This window comes from Accipiter gentilis, chromosome 10, assembly GCF_929443795.1.
Source record: "Accipiter gentilis chromosome 10, bAccGen1.1, whole genome shotgun sequence".
Taxonomy (NCBI): Eukaryota; Metazoa; Chordata; class Aves; order Accipitriformes; family Accipitridae; genus Astur; species Astur gentilis.
The window spans coordinates 32,392,119-32,408,323 of record NC_064889.1 but is presented as its reverse complement, the minus strand read 5'-3'; the positions used below and the strand labels follow the sequence as shown (position 1 = coordinate 32,408,323).

Sequence of the window (16,205 nt, the reverse complement as noted above, 5' to 3'; positions counted from 1 at the left end):
ACACTTGAAAGTACTTTGTGTTATATTTTGTCAATTTTTAGTTGCTCCAACAGCCTGCAAGGAGCTGCTAATGGGCCTTCTTGTCACCTCATCCTGTAGCACATCAATGAAAGGAAGGAGATATTCTGTCTCATCTGCTCACCCTCACCTTTACTTCAGGTTCCATGTCACTATGATCATGAGACATGCAAGAGCAACATTCTATTCCCTTCTGAGCAACCAGATTTCTCAAAACAGTTCACTGGGGCCCAAAGGGCTAGAGTTTATTTTTGAAACAATCCAAGGCAACAGGAAGTGTCTGACGAAAAACTTGTCAGTTAATAGGAGACATCTTTCCTTTGATTTCTCCTGGAGGAACAGAGCTAGGAGCCCACAAATAATGAGAAATAAAGCAGAGCACAATCCCAGGCCAGACTGATGTAAAGGACTTCTGGATGTAAAGGGCCCTGCTCAGTTACAACAATGTGGTCTCCCATCCTAAGGCAGAAAGTAGTACATCAGATTTGTGTGGTTTGAGTCCCCCTCTCATCTCCAACTAGACTGTAGTCTATCAAGACACTGCATAGTACAGCATTCCTATAAGCCCCATGAAAAAAGGTCTTAGGCTGACTATAGGCAATAGTGCCTGGCAGAGGCAAGCAGGACAACGTGCAATAGATTGATTCTCTTGCCATGAACTAGCAAAGACATGGGAAGGAAAAATTCATATAGTCAACTCAAGAAATCAACTGTCTGTGACAACTTCAGCAAAAACCTTCATCCTTACCAGAGTCTGATGTTGACTATGGGATGTAAAACCTCTGCCTGGTCTTCGCTGCCTTGCGGGCATCTACAAATATGAAGTGACACCACCTCTAGCTAAGCCTCCCAGGCCCAAAAGCACATTGCTGTTCCCATCCCCAAGGACAAACTCCACTGCAGAGCTGACTCCCAGGCTTATCTGTGTTTGTGTGAAGCTTGTGCTGTTTTGTGGCTGTTTTCTCTTAGCTGGTTCCAACAGGCACTGGCTCCTGCACTTACCTCCACATCATCTCCACTAGATTTCAACTTGAACCACTTCACCACGCAGGTACGGCCAATATGGTCACCAGACTGCACAACTCCATATAACCCCGGATCCTGGGAGCTCTGAGCTTTTGGGTCACAATGGTAGGGAAGAAAATAGACAAGTTAGGTGGAGGAGCACAGACTTTGCACAGCAACTGAGGCTGTCAGCTCGCAAGCTCTCACAGCTGAAACCTTCCATTTGTGAATGGCTTGAGGAAAATCAATTCTTCCTACACAGTCAAAATTGTACTCAGCTAATGAGTGGCATTATAATGGGGCATGGAGTGATGATAAAGTAAGATTATGTTGCATTGGACTGGGTGAACACATTCACTTTGGGACCACTTTCAAGCTCTATCACCAAGAGAAAACATGTTGTCACCTTAGTGCTCTGCTCTCCAAATTAGCTCTGCACCAAGACTGTCCAAGGGTTTCTGGACAGGCTGGTCAAGAGCTCCCTAAGAGCAGCCCTGGCTGCCAAGCTCTTCATCTAGAAATGTGCCACCCACAACAGTTTTGCTCCTCTGGAAAAATGGACTGGATAACAAAGGCAGAAGGCAGGCAGGATGCAGACAGGCATACGTGCGTGTATACATGCATCGGGGATCCAATGGCATCAAAGCTGGGCCTGGACCACCTCTCTAGGCCTGGGCTGTTAATCCAGCACACTGGTATCCAGATATCTTTCAGATTTATCTGACTGACAGGGATCCACCTCCTGGCATCCTTAGCAGGGGGATGCAAGGAACTGCAGGCTTCCCAGATTGTATTCCTCTGTCAAACATACTCTCCAAGCAGATTCCCAGAGGCCAAACTAGAATGGTAGAGCTGGAGCTGATGGATAACTTTAGTTTCTGCAAACTATGCCTAACTAGACCAGTCAGACTATTACTCATCAGAAATGGCCATGCAAAACTGTCTTCTTTTTTGCTAAGCTAGCTTTCCCTCTTCCCAACCTGACAATACCTTGTGTTCCCCACTGCTGAGGGCCACACCTCCTAGAAAAGAAGAGGACCTGAGAGCCAGGTGGTGTGCCATCAATATTTCATATCCAAAAGCTCTAAGTCTCCTCGAACTTGTACCGTGACCCTCACTAGTGTCACCAATTGGTTTGGTGAAGAAAAGGGATGCAAGAAGATGCCTCTGGATCCCAAAACCCTCCAAGAAAATAAATGGAGGGTCATGATAGACAAGTGATACAGAGAAAGAAGCCTGAGGTGAGCTGTTAACTTCTCCCCTCATTCTGCGAGAGAGCTCAGAGCTCTTTCTCATTGCACTTTCAAGGAGAAGGTGGGCCACCTCTGCTCTACAGAAATACTGAGAATTCTTGCTTTGCTCCTCAGCATTTATTCCTTTCACACCTTGTCATAGTTCAACTTTGGTATTTAAAGAATGGTTCTCTGCTGGCATTCATGTTAAGTCAGCTCAATCGCTGTCTCTTGTTAGGCTCTTGTGCCTACCTCAAGCAAGTATTACTTAACAGCTACCATAAAAAGGGCTACAATGTACATTAGGAGATCCAGAATGAAGAATACTCTGCAATTAAGAGCATGTTTGTTCCCTGAGGAGACCATTGTTTTGACACCCAATACCTCTTTTGTCCACCACAAAATCCCCAGGGCAGAACTCGTTGTTGTCCAGATGATGGACTGGAATCAACTCATTGGAGCGAATGTTTGTCTCCACAGTGCCATCCTGCCACATCACATCAGCTGAAGTCATGGTGGTCACCACTTCTACAGCAACCCTGGGAATACGGAAAGGCAAAACGAGTTACCAGAGGGAACATGCATGAGCACAACCAGAACATGATGCTGCAAACATCAGGAATCGAGATGGATCTCAGCAACACAAAGGTACACATATCAGCAGGCTGGGAAGCAAGTCAGGAAACCCCATCTAGTCCCAGTGGAAGCAGCTACACAGCAGGCTTTGCTTTGACGGGTTCTCAATCACTGCAGATGTTACATTGCTACAAGTCTATATTGCAGGAGGACTTACTTTCCAGGGAGCTGATGCTGAGCTCACTTTTATTCCTACTGGAGCAAATTAACATCTACCAGCACCCACTTTCTACCCCTGGCAGAGGCACGACAGGAACTTCAAATACTTTGAAACTTAAGATCTTCTCCACTGAAGCACCTTCTAGCCTGGCAGCTCTGAGGAGTCTTTGAAGCTAGGAGCATGGGACTGGAAAGGAAAGATAAAGCAGCATCCATCTCAGCCCTTCCAGAAAGAAGAAGAAAAAAAAAAAAAAAGAGGCAACACATTGAATGTGGGTAAAGCAAAAGGATTTTGTTTAAAGGAGACAAGTCTCCTTCCCAGCTGTTCAAACACATACATGTGTGTGTCTGCAGCTCAGAAATGAAACCCAAACATGCAACAATGGACCACATGCTGGTACTCTGCTGTGGAGCTTGACAGAGTTGCTTGAAGAGGCAAGTTGCTTGGGGGCAGGAGGAACAGAGCTGCAGTCTAGCTGGACAGGCTCTTCTAATGAGCCCTCCACCATTTTCATGTCTCCTACAGCACAGAACAAATTGAATCCCATGCTGATTTTAAATTTTGTCTTTGTTTTGCTGGCCAGGCCTTCCAGACATAATACAAGTGCTGCATTTATGTTGGTTTCAAGTCAAAACCATAAAGAAGATTCAATAGACAAATACAACTGTTTTCCTCCAGCACTGTTTTTATGAATGTCAGAGAAATATTTTAAAGTAGAAATAATATGAAGTTTTTAGTAGGGCCAGCACTCAACAGCAGAAATTTTCAGAGAAGGAACTCTAACAGGTCAAGTGTGGTGGGTGGCATGCCAACAGATGGTTCCTGGGGGGAAGTGGGGGCATATGCAGCTGAGGACGGGAGAGTGGAAAGGCAGGCCACCCAAGGAAATGATAGAGTCCTGTCTGCAGCACGGTTTATGCAGCTTCACAAACAAAAATCACGACTTGACATTAATAAAAATCCCTGTATATGCTCACTAAAAAATAGCCAGAGGTCTATGTGCTGCCCAGAGAGCTGCAGCAGGTCACTAAATGATGGTAAAGCCACATGCGAGTTGGCCCCCTGCAGTCAGAGATGCCCATGAGCTGACACATCAGATCTGGTGACTAACTGCAGCAAGCCCATCCGCTTTGCATTTCTCAGCAGTGCTTGGCAGCACACCTACTGATGGTCTCACCAGCTTCATCTGAATATTCAAACAGTGAAGACCCCTCATACTGAGCTGTGACCAGCTGCCACATATGCCCTTTAAAGCGTCAGCTGGCATTTCATAATGTGTGCTTAAAATCCTGTATTTCTTATTCTGTGACACGGTCATCTCTGCAAAGTGTTCCAACATCTGATCTCTGCATTTCCTTGTACAGAGCTGCCCAGATCCAGCACAGGAATCTCTCAGTGTTGTCACAGGGATTTCTCCCCACTGCCTGTACACTGCAGAAAGCTACCAAGTGTACTAGCTAAGCTCTTCTTAGCAAAACCTTTAGTGAAGTAGAGGCACCCAGCAGGAGAGCAAGAAGTGAAAAAGTGAACTGAGAATCAGTTCCCAGGCACTCTATCATGCACTCCCCCCTTTTTTCCTTCCACTCAAACACTGCTCTGCTCATGTTTGTGACCTTCAAACCCAATTTATCCAAAACCCACAAGGACTAAAGCAACAACTATCCTTGCACAGGCAAAGCTAAAATATCCAAACAAAATGTGAATGAAGTTCATGGCCTTCAACTACTGGATCCCTTGAATGATGATAATGTCACTTTTCTGGGAGGATTCTCACATATCTGCACTAGTTAATTTCTGATGCAGGATCTGCATACAGCTAAGTAGCCCAGGGAAGCCAGCAAGACAGGCTAGTCAGCTGTCCGATACCTTTGCATCCCCTGAAAACACTTTAAACATTCTCAAGTTAGGTAAAAGGTAAAAGCTGCCGAGATCCAGTTTTATCTAGAAATGGGCAGATACACGCAATGCTCCCTCCCCCAAGCTACTGAAATCAATTCCTCCACGGCTTTCAAGGAGCGCACTTTGTTAATTTAAAAGCCAATATAAAGTATACTGCTGGCAAAAGTTGCAGATCTCTCTCCAGAGCAGAGTAAGGATAACAGAGACCACTGCAGTGTGAACCCCTGCCAGCACAGACCTCCGTGCTGATCTGGAGAGAGCTCTCTGAGGATAAGCTGTCCATTCCTGCTAGCATGGTCTATCCTCAACCTCTCTGCAGAAGCTGCCAATGGGGTAACCAATTAGTGTCAAATTTAAGCTGTATGATCTTTATTCACCTGTCTCCTTCTCTGCATAGAGTCTAGCACAGCACACTCTGTCGATGCCCTGAGGCATAGCTGAAATAGAATAGCATCAGTGTCACATCACGTGGCCCCAGTTTCATCAGAAGCTGGACTGAGACCAAACTGATTTTACACAGGCCACTGCACAGTCATGACAAGATAATCGCTGTGGTTACTACCAAGCAGTGTCCTAAAATGAGGCACACCACCATCCTTCACCCAAGCTGAGGAGGTGGTTTGAACTTCGATAAGGGAGATTTTGGCAAGAATACCTGGGTTTGGAAATCCAACTCACCTGTCTCCTGGCTTAAACTCTCGTGAAATCTTGGTCTTCTTCTTCTTGTGCTTCCGCTTCAAGTTTTTGATGGAAAGGGGAATGCTCTTCTTGCGGCCAGTGCCGCTGCCACTCTGAGATGAGGCAGTGGAGCTAGCAGAAGAGGTGACAGAGCTAGTGTCATCAGTGTCATCAGCTGCCTCATCATCAGCATCTTGCTCCACAGACTGAAGCCGGTAGTCTGACGACCCTTCATCTTTCAGCAGAAAGGGAGGCTGCTGCTGTCGTGCTGCTGCTCCCCCCTTCTCCTTCCCCGTTTCTTCAGGTTGCTCTTCCTTTCTCTCCCCAGGACTCAATGCACTATTGGAAGAATCATCCAGCTCACACTTTGATCCAGGCTTAAGCTCTTCTGATTTTTGGTCAGCAGCTGCAGCAGACTCTTTATCAGGGGCTTCACTGGTACCCTGAGACTCAGGGGAACATGACATGATCTTCACTATCTGCTTCTTCAGCAGCCGTCTCACCTACAGAAAGCAGACCTGGGTCAGACAATATGCCTGCACACTCAGCAAGCTGCCAGCCAACCTGGGGAATGGCTAGCTTTGTACACAGAGGAAAACAGCACCCCACGGGCCTCTGCGCATTTTACCTGCACCAGAATATTCTACAAACAAGCATCTCACCACTGCTCTACTCAGGACCAGTCCAAGGAAAGTAAACTTTGCTCCTTAAGGCTATTTTAAGCATGTTCTGAACTTTTTGTTAGGAAAGGTTACGAGAAGCTGCAAAAGTTAATCTATGTAACAGACACAGCTATGCAGGGAGGTCACCATCCACACTGATGATATCCTGTTATTCTAGGAACACTGCTGCTCTACAGCCAGCGTGTAGAAACCATAGCATGACTCATTTGGCCTAGGAAGCAAAGACTTCTTTCTTGTGTCACTGTAGCAAGGATTTAACTGAACAGTTCAGCTCCATGAGAAACCTGAGGTCATGCTAATGAAAATGACATGTGTCTTACACTCCCAGCTGTCAGAGCACACCAGCTCTGACACAGCTTGACCCCTGCAAGGTGACACCTCTACATTCAAGGTCCTGTTCATGTTCCCTCATGGCATTAGCTGCGTGCTTCACCCAGTGCAGTCAGACTGCTGTACAAGGTGACTTCGCTGCTGGCAAGAACAAGCCATTACTCTTCACAACCACCACTTCAAGACTCACATTTCAGACCACATGACTACCAGGAAGATTTCTGCTTTAAAAGCCACAGCGACCAGAAACGCTTAGAGAAGTCAATGCCTCCCTTGACCCCTCAACTCACCTTTTTGGCAACTGATCCTTCACCCAGGACACAGTTCCTCTCAGGACATTCACAGGTGATTTTTGCAGGTTCCACTTTGTCCGGGAACACATAGAGGCACCTTTCCCCAAGCTGCCTCTGGGCATGGTCAAAGCACCCCAGACGCTTTACCCTGGTGGAACCGGAGGACAGCCATGAGCAAAGTGCAAAAGCAATAAAAGAACCTAGCAGTGACCAGGGTCTTCACAAGGCTGGCATGACCTCATGCCAACTGCACATCTTCTGGGGTGGCAGAAGCTAACACCACACCAAATATTTTCCAGGCACACAATTCTAAAGGAGGAGTGGGAATCTCACCAGGGACTGGGTGGGGATACAAAGGGTTTGGCTAGAACACCAGTCACTCCTCTCCCTCTAGCTCCCCCTCCCAGGGTCAGCTGCCAAGAGACATTTGAAGTTGGCATTGTTTTTTTCTGCTGTCATCCAAGAGCTCCTCTCCTCCAGCTTCCTTATATGCTCCAGGCAGGAACTACATTGCATTGTGCTATTACTCATCTGACTTTTCTTTCTGAGTTTTGTCCAGCCCACTTTTGCAGCTGCAGCCTGCAGAGGGCACCAGATGCTTCCTCAGCACCAGGCTGGGTCCGGAGCAGGACACCTTAGCTGCCTACTGCACACACAGAAGATGCAGCCTGCTTCAGACACAAGTGGAAGGACACAGGAAGAGGTGAGCTGTTGCCAGACACCACTTTCCTCTATGCATTTGTCAGCTGGAGAGTTATTCGGAGAGGACTGCTGGGATTCTAGCCCCTGTATTGGTAACTCAAGTGTCTGCTAAACTCATTTGGAAGCTATTCTCTCACATTTTTGAAGCTCTGGAACATACAGGCATACAACAAGGCAAAAAACCCACTGGAAACAGCAGCGTTTTCTCTAATCAGTTGGTAGGCATATCACCCATAGTCTGTGCAGGCCCTGGGTGCTGGGAGTGAAAAGGGGTTTTCAACTAATCTCACCTGGACAGGTTCTCCTGGCTGATTACAGAGGGAGGAGGGCTCACACTGTCAGTACCTCCAGGACAGAAGCTTTTAGTGATCCAAGTAACCTTTAGTTCTACCACCTGTACCTACAATGTAAGAGAGGGAAAGCAATTTAATTTTTCAGAGGCTTTCCTGTACCAGTGTCTAGGATCTGAATGTTTACACACAGGAAAGTGGCAAACCTCCTTTTATCAATTAAGGTGGCCAAGTGCAGTTTTACCACATCCACGACCAACTACACTGCTCCCATAGCATGGCTCTTGGCAACACCAAGGGCTTCTACAGTTTTTAACTTCAAGAAAGACTATGTCTGGCTTGTGAAGGAAGCTATAGTACATACAAATCAGCAGCCCAACATCACAAAGAGACATGCTAGTGAACTTGGAGCTGCTCCTTCTTTCAGCAAAGAGTCAGCAACATTTCTCCCTTTTTGGATAGCATGCAACATTAAGTTTCAACACAAGAGGTGCTTCTACTACCCTAAAAATCAGCAGTACTAGCCTCTAAGTGTACTGGCATGCAATCACCTTACAGGGTGCCGGCAGCGACCCTCAGGAGGTAAAGCCAAACGACAGTCAAAAGTCCTGTCAGTCCACAATGAGAAATTTGTCACCTCAGAAGAACAGAGCCACAGTGCATTTGCTCTTGGAAGGTTACCATGGCAAGCTGACTCTGTTCCAGAATGCCAGCCAGGGACTGTTCTGTGCAGAAGGTGGCCATGTGTCAGCTTGTCAGTCCTTACCTCCTCCACCACCACTCTGAACTTGCTCTTTGTGCTCAGAACAGGCTTCACACCCGAGAGCCACTGCACACTGGAGAAGACTTTAGAAGGCCCAATGAGGACTTGCCCAGGATAAAAGCCATATGAATCGTCAAAGAAGAGACCCTGTGGGGGGAAAAAACAGCATAAAGGACTCTTCAGATTTAAGATTCTGGCATTTCTCTTCTCTCATTCGTGATCAGTAAGATTAACCAAAAAGGTAAAGTCTGTAAGTTGCCCATCTCCTGAAGCTCATTCCTCTCCTGAAGTCTGCCCAGCAGTTCCTATAGCAACCCGCTCTGTTATACATATGAACAGGACTGACTCAGTGGGGGAGAAGCAAAGGTACTTACTTGCAAGAAGCAAGATGCATGTTTCCACACAAATGTTCTCAGTAACAAAGTAGCCAAGGTGGGCTGAGTCCTGGACAAGGACACTCATCTCTTTTCCATGCTCTAATTCAAACACCTACAGCTTTCAGAGCCAGAGGATGCCTGCCTTCACTCCGCTGCTCATCAAATTAAGTTTCTAAGTATTATTCCTGTCTTAGGTGGATTACTTAATATGATAGTTCTCTGAAAACAAAACAGGACTGTAAACACAACAATTGCTCTCCTTTCCCACTGATATTTAGAGTGACTTGATGAGCTGAAGATTCAGAATGTGGGGGCGGACAGAGCAGTTTACGGTAGATAAAATACCAAGCATAAAACTGTATCAAGTCTTGTAATTTGTCAGAAATGATAAGAGCAGTGCAACAAGATCTAAGTCAGGTAAGTATCTAACACAAGGCAATTCTGAGTAAGGGATCAAGAGTAACAGTAGAGACAACTCACGTTTCAGACCAAACTGCAAGTCTCCAGAGGACTATGTACACTTTAAAGGCAGCCTGACTCAAAACAAGGTATCTCAAAACTGGGTAACCAGAAGCTGGATGCTGCTACAACATTCATTTAGCAAGTGGAAAACATACTGCACAACCCAAAGTAGGAAAGACTAAGATACTGGAGAATATCTAGCAACAGACCACTCCTTTTCTGTACAGAACAAGAAAACCACAGCAGCATATCCTATTAACTGATATTCCATTTACTTTTCAAGAAACAGGTATCAAATTTGAACAGAAGTGCAGTTTTAGATCAAAGGGGCCTTTGCTTTGAAGGCTGGGAAGGCTAAGAGCTGACTACATTGCTAGTTCTTAAGAATTAGATGCCATTCTCAGTCAACTCCCAATACCGCTGCCAGGAGTGCAACAAGGCCCTACTGATGCTGTTTGGAAGAACAAGCAAGACGTCGTCAGCCTTTGAAGGTGAGAGAGGTTAGATTCCATCATCACACAGGGAACTCTATGTTTTAGCCAAAAGCTAGCAAACCCCTCCTCACCACGTGATTTGAAAAATGCCAGTATGGTGGCAGGTCTCCATTCAGAGAATGCAATGGACTACAACAACAAGAGAGACGGTATTTTACATGATCTGGAAACACGCTTCTAGCAGAACACCTTTTAAACAATATGCCCTTTTCCAGAAGAGGAACAATTTTGAAAGCATTAAATAGAGTAAGAGTGTTTTCAAGCATGTACAGATATAATGAGCAGACAGTGAACTGCCTTGACATCAGCCATCTGACTGTTATGCAAGTTGTTTGCAAGGAAAGCAGTTGGATATATTAGTTGTAATACCTCCTCAAAACCTGCTCATTTATACTACCTTTAAGCTACATCCTGTTACACTTACTTCAAGTGAAGAAGTAGTAAAGTGCTTTTCAGCTGTGATGCATCTTAATTTTTAGGATTAATAAGTGCCTATAGTTTTTCCTTCTCCCTCCCTCCTCCACAGAAATCTTACAAGATGAAGTTGATCAAAAAGACTCTCAGGAGAACCAGAAGCTCACCGAGTCACTGACGTGAGGACAAACATCATACAGCTTGGCTCCATCTTCTGTGCTCATAGAACACCTGGAAAACAGACAAGAGAGCTGCATTTCCAGAGCCATCCACTGCAAGAGCAAACAGCACCAAATTAACTGACACTGCCTGAGGGGGTCTGTCCATATGCCCAGCAAGTACATCACTGAGCCTTTATGGTCCAGAGCAAAACTGGTCATAGACAAGCTATAAAAGCACTACCTGATATCTAAAGGTTCCATTCAGCACGTAAAAAAAAAAGTAATATGCAGGGTGCTAGACAAGATTTGCCTGCTGCAAAGGTCCCATTTGTTATTCACACTGATGCTGGAACCTAAAGGCAATTTGTGTATACTTGCTTCAGCAATAGCTTCATTTCCAGAGTGAGTTCTGGTGAGATTTCAAATGATTCATTAGGAAGAGATTTTGAAAACAGTTACCTCATTTTACATAGTTATGCATGAGCTGGTAACAGATACCAAGCAAGGTTTTATATTGCACCAGTAACTGCAGGCGATACAGATAGAGAAGCGCAGCTATTTTTCACTCCCAGTTTAACATATGTGTAATAGTCTTCCAGCCTGAGTTAACCGAACACTGAAACAATCAAAATCAGACGCATCCACCAATCATCTGTTTTAGCTCTCGCATTACTCGCTTCTCTTAGAAAGACTCAGAGCTGGCTGCAGGATTGTGGGTTTGGTTTTTTGTTTTTTTTTTTTTTAAACATCAATGTCAACACTCAATTTACAAGACAGATGGGTTATTCCCCAGCTGCCAGGCCCATAGGCCTCTTGGCCCTCCACTGGTTTCTTCCTTCCCTTGCATCAATAAAAAAAAGTTTGTTGGACAAGACAGGCCTCAGTAAGAGTGAATGTAGTGAATTCATAGGGGGTTAGCTCACAAGTTACTGACATGCATAAGGAACAGAATTCAGATCCTTCTGCTGGCTTTGCAGAAATAAGTTAAGCAGATATTTCTTTCAGTATCTCTGGTTAAATCTCTCTAGAGAGACGACTTTGGATTATGCCTTCATTGAAAAAACGTTCCTAATACAGTTGCAAATAGCAGTGTAAAAGCAAAGCTGTTCAATCTTGGGTTGCTTTTTTATCTTTGACAAAAAACACTAGCCTGTGAGTTTCTACACTTTCACAGACCTTCTTTTAAGGTAAAAATCCTCCCTGCATCTCAGTGAAGTTATGCTCTCCTACTGAGAAAAGGTCTAGAATAGCAATCCATTTTAAATAGCTACTTTTCCAGAAGAGAAGCACAGTTTAAAGACCAATGTGCTTTCCTTCTGGAGCACTGATCTGCTGGGATTGAAAAAAATTGCCACCTTCCAGCTAACAGCTTTTCCAGAGGGTGAACAATGAATCTCAATGTTTTCGGAGAAAGATGTATTCTTAGCCTACATCTGAAGACAAGGCAAGCAGATAGCTTATCAGTAGGTGAACAAAGCCCAGCCTAGTTCTCCTAAAATAGATCAGGACTGTGAAAGCCAAGGGGGACAGTGTTCAACAGAAAGTAGTACCTGGCTCCATTGGAAAGCTTGAGGATGACCTGGTTCTTCAAATCATAGACCTTGCCCAGCCAGCAATCATAAGCTATGTAGTCACCATACATGAAAGGCTATGAAGAAAACAGGAAAACAAAAGCATATAAATATCAACCCTTGTACTTTGAACCATTAAGTAAGTACCCACACCATGCAGACTAGATAGCAATCTCAGAGGGACTTATGACCGCAACTGCAGATCTTGCTGTAAACGGGAATCAAGGTACATCAAGGAGTTTGCCTGACTGTTAGCTCATAGCCTGGATTCTCCAGTTAAACAGCTTGGGCTTTCTCTGGGATTTTTTTTTAACTCTGATCTTAAGTTTAAGTCAAGTGTCCTGTTCTGTTCAAGAAGTGCTCTGCAAAGTAGAGGCATACTCACACTTGCCTTCAGTTAATATTAACAATTATTTTTTATCACTGAGACTCATTTTCCATGCCAGAGAAGCTTGTATCCCACTGCCTTTCCACAAGCTGTTTCTTGAGATGGGTTGTGACACTCCTGCTCTTCACTCCCAAATTATCTTTTCCTCTGAGAAAAAATAATGATGAAATCCTATCCCACCTGGTCTCTGGAAATCAACCACCCACTCAAGAGGGAGAACCAGATACCTTTCAGACTGTTCCAGCTCAACAGAAAGATGCTCGACTCATCTCAGCACTTTTACAGCCCCTTTAAATAGTAACGATATTGCAGCTTGAAAGCTCTTTGCCACTGCCATGGGGATGCCCCAATTGCGTTGTCACACCAGCCCATCTCAATGCAGAAGTTCTCACTCAATTTAATGTCAACCTAGCCCTTCAAGTCAATTTCGTCTCAGCAATGTGATCAGAAATACAGAACAGATGGGGAGATGAGGTGATGCTGCATCATCTTCTTCCAGGGAGGATGCTTGTAGAAAGTTTAAAATAAAACCAAACTGCAGATGCATCTTGCACAATATGGATGCTTCCCTTGCATGTGTTACTTGAAGTACAGAAGCATCCCTCCAAACCACCAAGCCCTGGCTCCCACATGTATTTTGGCTGCATTCTCACCCAGATATGTTGCAGGTCTTTGCTGTTGACAGGGTAGAGGATGCAGTTGGTTCCTACCAGCTTCACAGCACACTCTATGTTGACATCAATTACAGTTCCACACTGGCTGTCCTGAAAACACAAAAGAGAAAAAGCATTTATCACCTAGGGAAGGTCCTACATACATGTGCTGTGTACAAATCGGAAGTGCAGAGACAAGTAAACTTTCAAGATTAAACTCCCTCTTACACCTCACGCCCTAGTTCTGAAGGAGTATTTCACATGACCCTAAGACAACTCAGAAGGTGAGATCACTGTTAAACACCTGTAGTGTTTACTTCCCACTTAGAACTGGCAATGGCTGCTAAAGCAGCCGCCCAGAGACTCCTGCATGTGGTCAAATAAACCAACACTATGTCAGGTGATTAGTATTTATTTGCTTTAAAATCTGCCTGGCTCCTTGGTCTATTCAACTGAACAGATCTCTGCAACTCCATAGGACCATCCTGCAGTTACTGCCCTGAGTCAGCAAAAGTAGAGGTAGATCATGAACCCTAGAACAAAAGAGAAATTCTTTAAAGCTACCTGTGACTTCTCATGTAAAGCTTGATTTTGCAGGACATTATAAATGGTCTTCACTTGCTGCCATACCAAAAAAAAAAAACAAACCCCAAACAAAAAACCCAAACTGGCACCTTTAGCCAGATTTCAAGGTTTCAAGCCAGATAATTTACAGTTGGTCCAATTACGAGATGGTTGTCATTATCTCCCTCACTTTTTAGCAAAGTTTTAATCTTTTTTGTCCCCAAGAAAATAATGCATGCTGTCAAGAGCCTTCTGGGGATAGTTTGGCAGGGAGCACACAATATGCACATATGTGTTGCTCACACATATGGTGGAGGCCTGCAAGGAAGGGCTGCTAACCCAAACACTGTCAAATGCAGCAGCTGCCCTGGCCTCCTGACAGCTGGGACAATCAATACTCTTCTTTATTAAAGACCACAAGTCCATTATAAAAGCTGACTGAGGGCCAGCATGACAAATGCCCTGGTATCAGTAACTTCTGAAGCTGTCCTTATCTCAAACATCAAGGTCTCTTCTCCAACAGGACTCAAGCTTAACACTTGAAGGGCTTATACCCTGCGGGAAGTGGATTTGTTTGCTCAGTCCACTTATAAACATGCTGTTCTTTTGACCACATTAAATATTTATTCAAGGTTTTCACTCAGAGCCCTGGGCAGCCCTTTTGGGAGTCCAGGAGTTTGCTGGTGCTCAACTCATCCAGTCTCACCTTGAGGACTGGTAGTCAGAGCAAAGACACCCTACAGACACCTGCAGTCCAGGATAATTCCTGGACAGATTGCTCAGCCCATTTGGCTGGCTTGCTTTCCACCTGCCTCCTGCAAGTCCTCTTCCTCCCATCACACAAACCCTGTGCTCTGCAGCTCCATGGCTCCAGAGGAGGCAGTGATGCAGAGAGAGCATGTCCTGCCCCACACATTGCCCATGCCTAGCTGTGCCAGCATGGCCAGGATGGCTGGGAGAGCCAGGCTGGTGGAGCCCAAAGCAGTAGGGGTTCATTCCCTCCAGCTGCTCCACATATCACTCCCTTTTCTTTCTAGAAAGGCTGGGAAGCAAAGGGAGCCTTTCCCAGCTATAACTCCATCATGACAGACAGCAAAGCCTGGCATAACTTGAAGCCTACACAGGCTGCCAAGAAAGAGCCCAGCAGAGCTGTACCATAACTCTCACCTGAAAAGGGTTTGCCAGAACTACGTCAGATTCACAACAGCTGCTGCCAGCATGATTGGAGCAGTAGGATGAGCAAGGCCTGCTCAGAAGTGGCACCTGCTCAACAAACCCACAGCTTCTGCAGGCTAGAGCACAGCCACCTACCCTGCTTTTCCTCCAGATTAAGGTAAATTAAGTATGCCCACTCCACCTTCTGCCCATGCTTTGCAGTTCAGGCCCTGTGTTTTAGATTGCTTAGTAACCAGAACTAAAAAAACGTCAAGAGACAAATTCCTTGCCCTACACTGAGCATTTCAGAATTAATTTTTCCTTTTGTCAGTAGCCAACAGCAGCTCTGAGACATGATACAATCCAACACCTGTGGTTTCTGTGGATCATCTCATCTCTGGGCCTAAACCCCTTCTTTTATTGATGGTGAAAGAATAACAAGTAATAAATAAAACCAGGACTGGGATGACTGACACACAGCAACACCCTCTGCCCACTCTAAGTGACAGTTTCCCTATGGAGAAGGTGCCTGCACCACCCTACAAGCCTGCCTCCCATCTAACACAGTTGGGTGCTATTAGTCATGGGCAAAGAGCACCAGGTTTAGTTCAGCTCTTCTCCTTCCAGTTGCAAAATGCTTGAGCAAGCACAGAGCACTGCCTGTGGTTAAGAAAGCAGAGCTCAATGTTGTGAGCAGCCCCAGAAGCTACAGGGCTGTCGAGTCATAGCTCTCCTCCCTCACCTGCCACCGAACCTTTGTTTATTATGAGTTTATTTCACTGTCACAAGAAACATTGGCCTGCAACAGGGGCAGCAGATTTGCAGGCTGAGAGGTTCTGCTGAATCACTCCACGAGATCATAGCAGTGCTTAGCAATGCAGTCCCAGAGCAAGAAGTTGCCAACTTGTCTCTTGTCTTCCAGGGAAGGTCTACAGCCAGAGCATGGCTCCCCACCAGCCTGCCTGAATACAACTGTCCTGTCCTGTTCACTAGGTGCTCCCATTAAAGGAGGGGCCAAATGAAGTGAGCAGACATTTCACAGTTCGGTTACAAAAATCAGTTTTCATGAACCCTAGCAGCAGAACTGGAAAAGGGAGGTGACTGATCTTTTTTAGAAGAGTTGATGTGTTCAAGCCCCACTCACACCAGAATTAAGTGCACTCCCTAGACTTTCTTCCTGCTTCTTCAGGTACCCTGACAGCAGGCACCATGCTGGATATATTGAATATTTAAGCATTGAATGGATGGAGAAGTGACTCCCTTCCTTCCCCATCAGA

At 45.3% G+C, this 16,205-nt stretch overlaps 1 protein-coding gene across 3 annotated transcripts in view; it reads right to left on the bottom strand.

Annotated features, from left to right (window-relative positions):
- UBE2O (ubiquitin conjugating enzyme E2 O) overlaps positions 1 to 16,205 on the bottom strand; it is a 67,438-nt gene that overhangs the window by 13,339 nt on the left and 37,894 nt on the right. For all 3 annotated transcript variants that reach the window (XM_049813142.1, XM_049813143.1, XM_049813144.1), the window contains exons 3-11: positions 13,210 to 13,320; positions 12,148 to 12,245; positions 10,604 to 10,667; positions 8,693 to 8,836; positions 7,927 to 8,036; positions 6,932 to 7,082; positions 5,629 to 6,131; positions 2,640 to 2,794; positions 1,021 to 1,133 (exon numbers count right to left, since the gene is read on the bottom strand). In XM_049813142.1, the coding sequence (XP_049669099.1) occupies positions 1,021 to 1,133; positions 2,640 to 2,794; positions 5,629 to 6,131; positions 6,932 to 7,082; positions 7,927 to 8,036; positions 8,693 to 8,836; positions 10,604 to 10,667; positions 12,148 to 12,245; positions 13,210 to 13,320 (1,449 nt within the window). The remainder of the gene's footprint in view (positions 1 to 1,020; positions 1,134 to 2,639; positions 2,795 to 5,628; positions 6,132 to 6,931; positions 7,083 to 7,926; positions 8,037 to 8,692; positions 8,837 to 10,603; positions 10,668 to 12,147; positions 12,246 to 13,209; positions 13,321 to 16,205) is intronic.